The sequence below is a fragment of the Rattus norvegicus genome, chromosome 1 (genome assembly GCF_021556685.1).
Source record: "Rattus norvegicus strain SHRSP/BbbUtx chromosome 1, alternate assembly SHRSP_T2T, whole genome shotgun sequence".
Lineage (NCBI taxonomy): Eukaryota > Metazoa > Chordata > Mammalia > Rodentia > Muridae > Rattus > Rattus norvegicus.
The window spans coordinates 96,213,052-96,227,479 of NC_141534.1; the positions used below are offsets into that span (position 1 = coordinate 96,213,052).

The window sequence follows — 14,428 nt, forward strand, 5'->3', positions numbered from 1 at the left end:
ATAATATCTTCAGTAATAATAATAATAATAATAATAATAATAATAATAATATCAGTGTTAGAAACCTATCAGAAGACAAACTATTCAGTAACCCAGTGTGGTGTCTAATACCTATAGTTCCAGCAGAAGGGAGAGACTGAACCACAGGAATCACAAGTTCCAAGCCAGCCCGGGCTGTCGTTCAAATAAACAGAGCCCACCATTGTTGGGCTTCAGGGGTTCCCACAAACCAAAACTTGGAAAAAAAATAGGCATTAGAATGAAAGAAAGAAATTATAACTCATTAAGAATCTGTGCACACATGCTGTTAGACTGAAGAAACGGACCAAAGGAAAACTCTTCCTCACGTACGAACTCTCGTAGGGTTTTATTGCTGTGAAGAGACACCATGATCAGGGCAACTTTTATAAAGGAAATCATTTCATGGGGGCGGGCTTTCAGAGGTTCAGTCCGTTGTCATCATGCGGGAAAGGTGGAGGCATGCAGGCAGCCGTGGTGTACCTTGAGCATGGCCTCAAAGCCCTGCCTTCACAGCGATACACTTCCTTGAATAAGGACACACACAATATCGCTACTCCGTGTGGCCAAGCGTTCAAATACATGAATCTACAGTAGCCACACCTATTCAAACCACCACAAGAACATAAGAATACCGCGGAAACCAATCAATTATTCTTTCAGAGACACCCACACCTATGATTTCAGGTGCTGTCATTCTGAGCCACTCTCCTAACCCTCATGCTGAAGCCTATATTAAACCCCAAGCCTGCTTCATTAAAAGAAACCCACACCTTCAAATTCTACCACCACAGAAACAAAGGCAGGTGGGTCCCTGAGTTCGAGGCCAGCCTGGTCTATACAGATTGCTGGCTAGCAAGGGCTGCATAGAGTTGGTCTCAACTAAATATTTAAAAAAGAAAGAGGGGTTGGGGATTTAGCTCAGTGGTAGAGCGCTTGCCTAGCAAGCGCAAGGCCCTGGGTTCGGTCCCCAGCTCTGAAAAATAAATAAATAAATAAGAGAGAAAGAAAGAAAGAAAAGAAAAGAAAAAAGAAAAGAAAAACTGGTAAAAACTGACTCAGGTAGAGGGTGAGGTGTGATGGTGTGTGCACTTAATGCCCACATTCGGGAAGTTTGCTGGAGGAGCAATTCAAGTCCAAGGTCAGCCTGGTGGTCACAGAGAAATCCAGGGTCAAGGCCCTGGGTTCGGTCCTCAGCTCCGAAAAATAGAAATTAAAAAAAAAAAAAAAGAAAGAAAAGAAAGAAATCCAGGGTCATTTAGGGAGACCACGGCTTAAAAAACAAACAATAGATGTCCAAACTAGTGTAAGGGACGTGGTTCAGCAAGTGCTCCATGCTGGACCTCAAAGCATCAGGGAGTCAGTTTGTCCAACGCCAGAGTTACTGCTCTAAGCCTAAAGACTTGGCCATTTCGGCCCAACCCTGGAACCTGGAGTCAAACTGTCCCCCTCAGTCCAGGCCCGCACAAGATGCCACTGAAACCTCCCTCCTCCCCGCGGTTCCCTTGCGCGCATGCGCACTGCTGCAGAGACGCACACAGGCCCTCCCATCCCTTGCCCCAGTCCTTGAGCTGGGGTCCTGGCTCTGGAAGCCCAGAACCCAGTCAAATCTAGTGGCGCTCAGTCTCTGGTTTGAGATCTGATGTCCCAGCGCCTTCAGTATCACCACCCATAGCACTTTGGTGCCACGGCGGCAGCGCTGAGAGGCCCGGGTCACCGCTGCTGCCGGGCCAGCGCACTCGCAATCCACCCTTCGGGGTCCGTCACGGGGGTGGTCCCGGTGCTTCTGCGTCCTACGCTCTTCTCCGGGGACCTTTTCTGAGGATCCCTGGGACTCGGGTGGCGGTTCGTGGGTGCGGTTTACGTGCTACACCTAAACCCCGGCCTGGTTGAGGACCGAGAAGGCGGGGGCCGCGATTTGCATCTTGGAGATACCCAGTGCAGAACCTCAGATTCCCCGCAGACCTGAGGAGCTGAAAGCCGGGGACACATCTGACCTAGAGGCCGGGCAGCCCCCAGAGTGGTAACCCGGGGAAGCAGGGTGGCCGAAGCAGCAAACTCGGGCACGATGACCGTGGGCTGCTGCAGTCTGTCTCGCTTGCGGGGATACATACCAGTGGGGTCAGCCGGGACCCCTGACGCGTGGAATGGGGTTCTGATCAAGTTCAGAAAAGCATAGGGGTGAAGCCAGAGAGCGTGGTGGCACACACCTGTCCTCTCAGGATTTGGAGGTGGAGGCAGGAGGAGAAGGCGCTCTGCTGCCTAACATTAGGTTGCAAGAGACCCCTCCGAAAGAAAAACAAACAAGGCCTGGAGTGTCTTCAATTCACTTTGCCTCTTCAGAAGAGGCAGCCACGACTTCTGTTTATAAGCGAGTTATGTGTGAGTTTCTAGTGCTTCTGTGTTGCTGTGAAATATGCTTAGGGGTTGGGGGGGGGTTGAGTTTTTGTTTTTTGGTTTTTTTTGGGGGGGGGGTTGAACATGAGTTTGTTTAATTAACTTCTCTTTGAAAGCCGTCTGTGAACATGTTTCATTCAGCTGTGAGTGGTATTGCTGCCGCTCCACGAGGATCAGGCATTCTAGGCCAGCCTGGGCTACACTGAGACCCGGTCATGGCTTTGGGTCTGAGAATTTCCCTTCATTTTCAGCGGCAGAGACCTCGTTTAGCGTGCAGTGCCTGTGGTTCTGTGGTTATGTAGCACCCACGTGCTACACACTTAGTTGCCCCGTTTTTCTTAGGGTTCTCTAACACAGAAATACCTCTGCTAAAGGCTGATGTGTGATTTGTTAAGGACTAACATGCTATCTAAATGTTTGATTTGGTGCAGGAGGGACCACTGAGGCACTTCCTCAGGTCACCTGCACCTGGAGTAACAGATGGTTGTAAGGACCACGTGGGTACTGACTATTGAACTCAGATTACTCTGAAACAGCAACCAGTGCCCCTAACCACCGAGCCATCTGACTACCCACCCTACCCAAGTCTTTTGTAACCGGTCTTCTAGGTGATCCTGGTGCGTACTGAGGTCTCACTGCCACATTTTGCAGCTGAGTTCCCTGTCGTCTTGAGGAGGATGTATTTCTTTTTTTTTTTTTTTTAAATAGATAATTCTTTTTTTTTTTAAGATTTATTCATTTATTATATATAAGTACACTGTTGCTGTTTTCAGATACACCAGAAGAGGGCATCAGATCTCTTTACAGATGGTTGTGAGCCACCATGTGGTTGCTGGGAATTGAACTCAGGACCTCTGGAAGAGTAGTTGGGTGCTCTTAACCGCTGAGCCATCTCTCCAGCCCTTTTTTTTTTTTTTTTTTTTTTTTTTTTGGTTGTTTTTTTTCGGAGCTGGGGACCGAACCCAGGGCCTTGCACTTCCTAGGTAAGCGCTCTACCACTGAGCTAAATCCCCAGCCCCAGAGGATGTATTTCTGTATAAGTCTTTTCTCACCACTCACAGCTTGTGTGTTGGAAGCCAGGTTGTGCATAAGAAGGGAGAAATGGGATGACACATTGACTTTTAATTTTGGAAGCTCTGAGACAGTTCTGATCTCATGGCTGAACCCTCTTCCTCCAGCTCTAGCCTCTGTGAACGGCTTCTCCAGGTCATGATCCTTGATGAAGGACAAGCCAGTTCTTGCAAATCCAGAATCATGGCTCATGTAAGTTCATTTCTCTGTACTTGATATTCTGACCTAAAAGATAGATAGATAGATAGATAGATAGATAGATAGATAGATAGATAGATAGATAGATCTCACTGTTGATTTATTTGTGTTTCACATGTGTGCATGCACATAGGGGCTTATGCGTGCTGTGGCACACATGTGACGGTCCCAACTTTTGCACGTTAGTTTCCTTCTCCTTTGTGTGACCTGAGGTTTGAACCTGAATCCTCAGCTTCCCTTGTGGGTCCTAGCGATCGATCGAGCTCAGGCATGGATTGATTTGCATTACTCAATTTTGAGGGCGTGGGAGGTGCCACAAGTGTCCGTGGAGGTCAAAGGATAACCAATTCTCCTTCCACCGTGTGTGTCTCTGAGGTGGAACTCGGGTTACCTGGCTTAGCAGCAAACACCTTTACCCTTACGGCTGCCCCGCCATTTTTATTCTGTCAGGTTGCACAAATACTCTGCTACTTTGAAACTTCCTAACAGAACCTGGTCCTACAGATACACCCGTCTCTTCTGTTCCACTGAGCGATGGAGCCTCCTCTGTACTCTTCTCTCCACCTTCATCCAAGGGCACGCTAGTCGAATCAGTCCCTAACATGGGCCTATTTAGTGTGAACCCCTGAAGATCAGAAATTTCCTCCTTAAAGCAACACTGCCCCCATAGAAATTATAGTGTGTGCAGTAACTACATATATAAATAAATTTTTCAGTTGCTGACATAGTAAAAGTCATATGATATACAAGGCACATATATGGTCTTACTTATTTTATTTATTATTATTAATTGTGGTAGTGGTGGTGGTGGTGTGTGTGTGTGCGCGTGCGCACGTACATGTATGTTCAAGACAGAATTTCTCTGTGAGGCCCTGCTGTCCTGGAACACACTCTGTAGACCAGGCTGGCCTCAAACTCAGAGCCCTGCCTGCCTCTGCCTCCCGAGTGCAGAGATTAATGGTGTGTACCACCGCTCAGCATCTTTTATTATTTTTATATATTTATTTAATTTTATTGTATGTGAGTGTGCGTGGGTGTGTATATGCACATCACATGCATGCGGGAGCTTTCGATGTCAAAAGAGGATGTGAGATCTCTTGGAACCAGAGGCACAGGTTGTTCTGAGCCACCATGTGTGCTCTGAGAACCAAACCTGGATCCTCTTCAGAAGCAGCAAGAGCTCCTGACCTCTGAACTGTCTCTCCAGCCCCTTTAAAACACTTTCTCAAAATGTTATTACTTATTTATGCGTCTGAGTGCATGTACGCACACACGCGTTCTGAGTGTTCAGTACAGGTTCTGGGAACTCTGGTCTTCTGCAAGAGCAGAAGATGATGACTGATAAAATGAAAATAATTTGGATGTGTGTTAAGGGTGTGCCAGGCGGATTTAAAACACAAAAGATTATCTGTGAAGAAATTAGATATGAAACAGACAAAACTATTATCACCAGCCAAGTAAGCTTTTCCTTGTTGAAAGGGAAGGGAAATATGAGAAAGAAATGGCAAACTGAAGTAGAGAGGAAATGACATCGGTGACTCTATTTGACCAATGAGCCATCTCTCTAGTCCCCAGTGGCCATGATAGTCTCATATATTTGAAAACGTGGTCCCGAGTTATTGGAACTACATGAGAAGAATTAGGGGGTGTGGCCATGTTGGAGGAAGCTTGTCACCAGGAGTGTGCTTTATGGCTTCAAAAGCCCATGGCAGGTGCAGCTTCTCCCTCTTCTTCTGCCTTCTCTGTATGTGTGTCTGTCTGTTTCTGCCTGCTGCCTGTGAGTCAGACTGTGAAGCCCTCAGCTACTGCTCTAGAGTCACGCCTGGCTGCTTCCCGCCATGATGGTAATAGACTAACCTTCTAAAACTGTAAGGAAGGCCCAATTCAGTGCTGTTTCAGGACTTAGCTTGGTCATGGTGTCTCTTCACAACTATAGAACAGTGTGACTTAGACACACATGCACACGCACACACACACCCTGACACACACACACACACACCCTGACACACACACTCACATGCACACACACAGGCACACACACTCACATGCACACACACACACACACACAACCCTTATACACAATACATTTTACCCCATTTTTTTTTTTTGGTTCTTTTTTTTGGAGCTGGGGACCGAACCCAGGGCCTTGCGCTTCCTAGGTAAGCGCTCTACCACTGAGCTAAATCCCCAGCCCCCATTTTACCCCATTTTTTACGCTGGTACGCTGGCTTGTCATTGCAGAGTATGGTGATGTTCCGAGATGTGACTGTGGACTTTTCTCAGGAAGAGTGGGAGTGCCTGAGTTCCTACGACAGGGATCTGTACAAAGATGTGATGCTGGAGAACTATAGCCACCTAGTGTCACTGGGTAAGCTCATCTGCATCAAACCACGTTCCCGGGGCTGACGTTCTAACTGCCAAGACCCTCTCCTTGTGGTTTAGAACAGGCACTCTGTGTGGTCCCACGTAACAAATTCATAGATATAATTTAGCTTTTACAGAATAACTTTTATAAATGTAACTTATATTATATATTATGTATTATAAAACATAAGTTTTATAAAATAAAACTTTTATTAAAAATACCTTTTGGGGCTGGGGATTTAGCTCAGTGGTAGAGCGCTTACCTAGGAAGCGCAAGGCCCTGGGTTCGGTCCCCAGCTCCGAAAAAAAAGAACCAAAAAAAAAAATACCTTTTAAAAGGATGGGGTTGTAAACAAAAATAGAACCTTTCCCTACAAGAATCCTAGTTTTAATGTTTTTCCACCCTGGTAGTCATCTCTGTTTTAAAGACTTGACTACATAGAGTCTTTCTTTTGGTTCTGGAGCAATGCCCCCGAGGTTAAGAGCACTGGCTGCGGGGTTGGGGATTTAGCTCAGTGGTAGAGTGCTTGCCTAGGAAGGGCAAGGCCCTGGGTTTAAAAAAAAAAAAAAAAAAGCACTGGCTGCTTTTGCAGAAGACTTAGGTTTGGTTCCCGGCATCCACATGGCAGTTCACCAACACTGCAACTCCAGTACCAGGGGATCCAACGCCCTCTTCTGGCCTCTGAGAACTGCATGCACATAATGCATATGCAGGCAAAGCATTTAAATAAAAGTTAAAAAAAAATCTAAAACAGCTGGGCACGGTGGCACATACCTTTAATCCCGGCATTCAGGAGGCCGAGGCAGGCAGGTCTCTGAGTTCAAGTCCATCCTGGTGTACAGAGTGAGTTCTAGGATAGCCAAGGTTACTCAGAGAAACCCTGTCTTGAAAATAATAATAATAATAATAATAATAATAATAATAATAATAATAATAATAACAACAACAGCTTCCCTACAAGGTATCATGTACCTCATCTTGCATTCACTACGTAGCCATGACACCAAACCCCTGATCCTTCCTTTATCTCCGAGGTGCTGGGGTCACAGCCATGTACCTTCCCACCTGGCAAATAGATCATTCTTTAAATATATTCTGTTCTTTTTTTTCAAGCAGGATGTTCCATTTCTAAGCCAGATGTGATCAGCCTGTTGGAACAAGGGAAGGAGCCCTGGATGATTGTGAGGGCTGAGAAGAGAAGGTGGAGCCAAGGTAAGTGCTCGGCTGGCACAGGCAGCAGTGTGTTGTACGCCCACCTCGGCCAGCAAGGAAGACGCAACACGGTTGGATTCTTCTCAACAGCCTTTATTGCAGGACACCTTCATTCTTGATACAGGGAGGCTGTGGCGGCAGCAGCCAGCCCTAAGTGTTACAGCTCTAAGTGTTACAGCTCCAAGTGTTACAGCTTCAAATGTTACCGCTCCAAGCGGCAAAGACGTTGGCCTTATATACACAACAGTATGCTAATATTCTTTCAGGGATTGGTGGGGCACGAGTCACCCCACTGTCATCCCAGCTACTTGTCCTCCAGAGATTGGCGCGGCATGAACTGCCATTAGCATAGTACTGCCCCAGCCAGACTGACGTCAGGTGCAAAACCCCACGCATGCTCAGTACTGTTGTTCACCACAGGAGGGCGCCAGATTCACCTCATTTTCATACAGCTGCCCTGACAGGGGACAAGCCTGCGCATGCGCGGTAAGTTATTCACATTCGGATGGGCTGGCTGTCGGCGCCATCTTTACTTCGCCGTGCAGCTCCCTACAGTGTGTGACTGCTCTATATCCTTTAGTGGAGGACCCGCCCCTAAGACGTCGGTGGGGAAGAGAAGTGAAACTTGAAAAGAAAACTTCCCTCCCATCAGCCTTGTAGTCACCAGTGCCTCCAGTGTAAAGGTCACGTCCGATTCTTCCCCCAGCCCTAAGCTCTCAGAAATAAGGCTCGGACTCAAATATATTACAGATACCTCAGCCATCTAGCTAGGCTGTTCTCTGACTAGATCACAACTAGAGATAACCCATTTGTTTTAACGTGCCACGCGGCAGGTCACCTGTGCTCAGGTACTACATGTCTCTCCTCACATCTTCCTGGGCAGATTTCAGGTGCCTCTAAGAATTCTATCTTAGAATTCTTTCCAGGGGCTGGAGAGATGGCTCAGTGGTTAAGAGCACTGACTGATCTTCCAGAGGTCCTGAGTTCAATTCCCAGCAACCACATGGTGGCTCACAACCATCTGTAATGAGGTCTGATGCCCTCTGAAGATACACTCATATATATAAAATAAATAAGTAAATAATTTTAAAAGAAAAAAAAAGAATTCTTTCCGCTTCCTGGATGTTCCACTTCCTATTTCCGGCCTAAGCCACAGGCTGTGGGCCTTTTAATGGACAGGCGAGGCATCCAGTACAAGGTACAAGATGGTCTCTGTACATTCCAGAGCACTCATCTCAAGTTCCTTAGGAGGGCATCGCCTTAACCATGAATAGCTTCAGTTGCCTGCAGGAACGCAGTCATTGTCATAGTCAAACTTGGGCGCAAATAAACCAACTCCTTGTAGCAGAGCCTGTTTATCTACGGAAGAGTCTCGAGCTTGAGACTGATCACAGTGTCAAATTCTGTTAAAAAAAAAAAAAAAGACTGGGTCTTATCCTGTAACCCTGGTTGAAATGGAACTCACTATGTAGACTATGCTGACCCTGAACTCACAGATCCACCTGTGTCTGTCTCCTGAGTGCCGGGATTCAAAGCGTGTGCCGCTACATCTCACCCTTTTTATTTTCAATTGTGTGTCTGTGTGTCTGTGTGCATCTGTGTGTCTCTGTGTGTGCGCACAGGTGTGAGGTGTGTGCATGTGTGTGCATGCACGTGTGTGTATTGTGGTATGCATCTGTGTGTGCACGCGTGTGTGAGTGTGTTGTGTGTGCGTGTGTGATATGTATCTGTGTGTGCATGCACGTGTGTGTGTGCATGTGTGTGTGTGTGTGCATGTGTATGTGTGTTTGGCTTTGTTTCCTTTTCAGTGCACTAGGGAAACCGATCCTCATTGTTGCATGTATCGTGGGTTGTCCCTCTGGGTGCTGTGTTGTGTTTGTACGGGGTCATTTACTTAGCTATTCTTCTCCTGAAGGAGACTTCTTTCCAGTTTGGGCATGTTACAGAGAATGTTACTATATGGTATAAATTCTTTTTTAAAAATATCTTTTTTCTTTTTAAAAATTATTGACCTATCAGGCTGGGGTGTGGCTCAGTGTAGAGAGCTTGCCTGCTATGCATGAAGCCCTGGATTTGATCCCCTGCGCCGCATAAAACCAGACATGGTGCTGCGTACCTGTAACCCTATACTAGGGAGACGGAGGCAGGAAGATCAGAAAGTGTGAGGTCACCTTTGGTAACATGCTGGGCTCAAGGCAGGCCTGGCCAACAGGAATGAAACCCTGTCTCAGAATAAATCACAGTAAACAACAACCTAAGACTGTATCAAATGCTTTAAAAGATGTCTCTGTGTTTGTGTGCATTTACTAGGCTGTTTTGCCTGCATGTTTCCCTATGCACCATGTGTGTAATTTGTGCCTGCAGAGGCCAGAAGATGGTGCTAGGTCCCTTAGGATTGGAAATACAGACAGTTGTGTGCCACATGGGTACTGGGAACAGAACACGGGTCCTCTGCAAGAGCAGCAGGCTCTCTTAGCCACTGACCCTACTCTCTGGTCCCTAATTTAGTAGTTTAGAGGAGGCAGTATAGAGTGCCCACTATAAGGAGCAAAGGGGATAATAATGTGGATATAATAAACACAGGGAATAGTATTCATGGGGAAATGGTCTTCATTCATTCTTCCTTAAAAACGAGTCATTCATTAGCTATTCAGTGAGACTGTATAAAGAGAAAAAATTATAACAAATCATATCTCAATAAAGCTTTAAAAGGGAAAAAAAGGCCATTCGATTGTTTTAAGTGGCGAGGCTTGAGAACCAACTCAGCATGTAGAAGTGCTAAGTGGACTTGCAGAGGAAGTGAGCTCAGTCGCAGAGTTCTGAGTCAGAACCGGAATGGCGGCTCACAACTGCGTACGACCCCAGTTCCTAAGGGATCCGGCCTCGGTGGTCTCCTGCACAAACGTGTTGCGAGCAAACGCATATGAAATACATAGGACTTAAAAATGAATTTAGAGCGGAGATTCTCACATTTTGATCACACCTAGATTATTGAGTCGGACCATTTTCGTTATCCTTCCTAAGCCTTTTTAAAAATCACATGATTATTTTGGGGGCTTTTAAGTCCTTTCAGCTGTTTGTTTTGTCTTCTTTTCCTGGTCTCGCGCGAAGTCTTGTGATGAATCTCAGGCTGGCCTGTACCTGAAGCTTTTACCTCAGCCGCTCGAGTGCTGACGTCACAACCTGCTAGAGGCTTGTTTTGGTTACTTCTATTTCTTTATTTCATCCCGATTAGGGCGACGGACTCATGCCTTTATCTTCTTTTGCTTTCAGATCTGGAATCCAGATACAGAAGTAAAGTGTTATTTCCAGAAAAGAACACTTACGGAATTAATTTACCTCGGTGGGAGATAATGGAGAGAATTAGGAGGCGTGGCCTCGAGGACTCCCTTTTTGGGAAAGATCTTGAATATAAAATATTTGAAGAACAAGAGAACTCTCGTAGGGTATATTTCAGTCACGTGAAAAAAAACACCCCGGGAAAGAGACCTCCGTCCAGAAAACGCACCTCTGTCGGCCTCTGTCAGAAAAGTGCTAACGGAGAAAAGCCCTACGAGTGCGGGGAGTGTGGGAAGGCGTTCAGAGTGCGCCAACAGCTCACCTTCCACCAGAGGATCCACACGGGCGAGAAGCCCTACGAATGCAAGGAGTGCGGCAAAGCCTTCCGCCAGTGCGCGCACCTCAGTCGTCATCAGAGGATCCACGCCTCCGACAAACTCTACGAGTGTAAGAAGTGCGCCAAGATCTTCCCGTGCAGCCTGGACCTTCGAGGGCACCAGAGGTCTCACGTGGGCGAGAAGCCCTACGACTGTAAGGAGTGCGGGAAGGCCTTCCGAGTCCGAGGACAGCTCAGCCTCCACCAGAGGATCCACACCGGCGAGAAGCCCTACGGGTGCACCGAGTGCGGGAAGAGCTTCCGGCAGGTGGCGCACCTCACTCGGCATCAGAGGCTCAACGGCGGCGGCTCGCGCCACGAGTGCAAGGAGTGCGGCCAGGCTTTCCTGTGCAGCACGGGCCTCCGGCTGCATCACAAGCTGCACACCGGGGAGAAACCCTACGACTGCAAGGAGTGTGGGAAGGCGTTTCGGGTGCGGCAGCAGCTCACCCTGCACGAGAGGATCCACACCGGCGAGAAGCCCTTCGACTGCAAGGAGTGCGGCAAGAGCTTCAGCCGCGGCTACCACCTCACCCTTCACCAGCGCATCCACACTGGGGAGAAGCCTTACGAGTGTCAGGAGTGCCGCAAGTTCTTCCGCCGGTACTCGGAGCTCATTTCCCACCAAGGCATCCACGTTGGGGAGAAACCCTATGACTGTAAGGAGTGCGGGAAGGCTTTCAGGCTCTTCTCCCAGCTGACTCAGCACCAGAGCATCCATTTTGGGGAGAAACCCTATAAATGTCTGCAATGTGAGAAGACTTTCAGACTCCTCTCACAGCTCACGCAACACCAGAGCATCCACACGGGCGAGAAGCCCTACGACTGTAAGGAGTGCGGGAAGGCCTTTCGGCTCCACTCGTCCCTTATTCAGCACCAGAGAATCCACTCTGGCGAGAAACCATACAAGTGCACCGAGTGTAAGAAGTCCTTCCGTCAACACTCACACCTCACCTACCATCAGCGAATTCATAAGAATTCTTAAGGATCCTTCCACGAACCCTTGCATTGCAAATTAAGGAGCGTTAGAAAATTAGAAAATCAAAGAAGGAAAAAAGGTTTTAGTCCTTTTTTGCTCTGTGTTCACGAGTAACAGCATAAGAGGTTTCAGTCAAAGGAAAAAAGGTTAAACTTTTGGAAATCCTTTCGTAAACGTATAAAAAATATTCTGTACTGTATGCCTACCTAAGGGGATAGTCAGGGTACCAACTCATTTTGAAAATTAATAAATAAAAAGAAGTGTCGTTTAGCGTGCATTACCTGCATAAGCTCTCAGAGCTACTGAAAGTGGTTGAGGTACAGTTCTTTTTTTTTTTTTTAAGATTTATTTATTATATATAAGTACACTGTCAGCAGTCAGTGCTCTAAACCCCTGAGCCATCTCTCCAGCCCGAGGTACAGTTTTCGATTAGAGAGTTTCATCAGAATCACGCAGAGTCATATGGAATTAGGAGGTTGTATCAGGAAACCCATTTTGTAACGCACAATAGAGCAGGGATTCTCAACCTGTGGGTCGTGACCCCTTTGAGGTTAGACCCACTCTTTCACAGAGGTCACCTAAGACCATCGAAACACAGATTTGCATTACGATTCATAACAGTAGCAAAATTACCGTTATGAAGTAGCGACAAGTAATTTTATGGTGAGGGTCAGCACAACAGGAGGAGCTGTGTTAAAGGGACTCGGCATTAGGGAGGTTGAGAAGCACGGCTTTAGAATTTAGCCATTGGGCGATAGACTGGCTTGTACTTGCTAGTAAATCGGTCGGGCTGGCAGCATCTGAACGCACTGATTCATCTCACCACCAATGTAGCACAGGAAAGCATTCAGTGCCTTGCACTGGGACAGTGTGACATTGACACCTAACTAGATGCAACCAACCTCTAAACCAATGAGACAACCACCAACAATTTAAAAAAAAAAAAAATTAGCAAGGGCTGGAGAGATGGCTCAGCGGTTAAGAGCACCCAACTACTCTTCCAGAGGTCCTGAGTTCAATTCCCAGCAATCACATGGTGGCTCACAACCATCTGTAATGGGATCTGATGACCTCTTCTGAGGTCTGTCTGAAGACAGCTACAGTGTACTTATATATAATAAATGAATAAATCTTTTAAAAAAATGAGCTTAAAAAAAAAGTATAATCTAGGCCAGATCTTCACAATCCTTCTCGTGTGTTCTTTAAGCCTTTTGCATATTGAAGATGGAAGTGAAATCTGTTTATACACTTTTTTTTTTTTCCGGAGCTGGGGACCGAACCCAGGGCCTTGAGCTTCCTAGGCAAGCGCTCTACCACTGAGCTAAATCCCCAACCCCTGTTTATACACTTTTTAAAAAAAATACTTTCTTAAAAGTAATAAAGACTTTTTTATGGGCAGTGATGTCAAACGTGGATTATTTCACTGTGACCACCCACATGGGCTGTTTCTCTGCACCACATCACAACACCACTGGTCTTTCTACTCTAAGTGTAAAATAGAACCAAATGCAAGTGTCTCCATTCCTGACTAGTACACTGTATACTGGGGTCTTTGAGGTATGATAATCCAAAACTTCTCAAATAAAATCTGAAACTTGATAGTATTTGAGGTAATCCCCCAAGAAACGTTCTCTTTTGTTTTGTTTTCTTCTCTTGGAGGTGGGCCCTCACTGCCTGTCTCAGACTCACTGACTTCTGCCTCTGCCTCCTGACTGCTGAGATTCTAGGCAAGCACCTCCAAACTGGGCTGCTGGGTGATGCGTTTTTAAAATGGTACTGTAGTTAAGTGAGAATATTAATGCTGCGTGTAGAGAGAATCTCTCACGAGCATCACTGTTGTTGAAAATATGTATCCCAAATGAGGTTTCTACCCCACCCTTCACCAGTCACCAGAGAAACAAGGCACAACCTTTGTATCTCTAATAAGCGCTAACCAGCACTAGAGCTGGGCGGATGCCTACATATCTAAGCTTTTAGGATCTATTTCCCATCAAAAACCCCAAACGATGATTCGCAATGTTCCCTCTGGCCTGCTCTGAACTTTGATTGGCCAGCCCTCACGGCCAAAATTCCATGACGCACCTAACCCGTGGTGTCTTGTCCTCTACCCGAGTTCTTTTCTCTTCTTGCGGTTCTCCTCTGACCCCAAACCCAGGCATCCTAAAACCCGGCCTATGTCTCTTCTACCTAGCTATTGGCTGTAAGCATCTTTATTTGACCAATGGTTTTAAATTAAGGAGCAGGGTCACATTGTATTTGCAGATTCTCTTGTCCCTTAGGCAACCAGGCCTGGGGGGTGGTGGTGGAATATTTAGCATTACAATACATAGGAAAAGACCAGACCTCAACACATCACCTGTCAATAAGAAAACCTACGGCCAATAAGCTGAGGCAGGAAGTAGGAGGTGGGACACTGGCGGGAAGAGAGGATTCTGGGAAATAGCGAGAGACACAAGACATTCGGGCTGGAATCCTGAGGAGACAGATATAAACCGGCAGGTAGCTGAACTCAGAATGAAAAAGAGGTTTGCCC

At 46.7% G+C, this 14,428-nt stretch overlaps 1 protein-coding gene across 1 annotated transcript; it reads left to right on the plus strand.

The window, feature by feature from the left end:
- The first annotated feature begins 1,551 nt into the window (after nt 1-1,551).
- Nucleotides 1,552-13,499, plus strand: Zfp30 (ZFP30 zinc finger protein). The gene is given in 5 exon segments (NM_001446430.1): nt 1,552-2,400; nt 3,594-3,678; nt 5,926-6,052; nt 7,166-7,261; nt 10,535-13,499. Coding segments are annotated over 4 exon segments (1,644 nt in total). The 5' UTR covers nt 1,552-2,400; nt 3,594-3,624; the 3' UTR covers nt 11,902-13,499.
- The last annotated feature ends 929 nt before the right edge of the window (nt 13,500-14,428 follow it).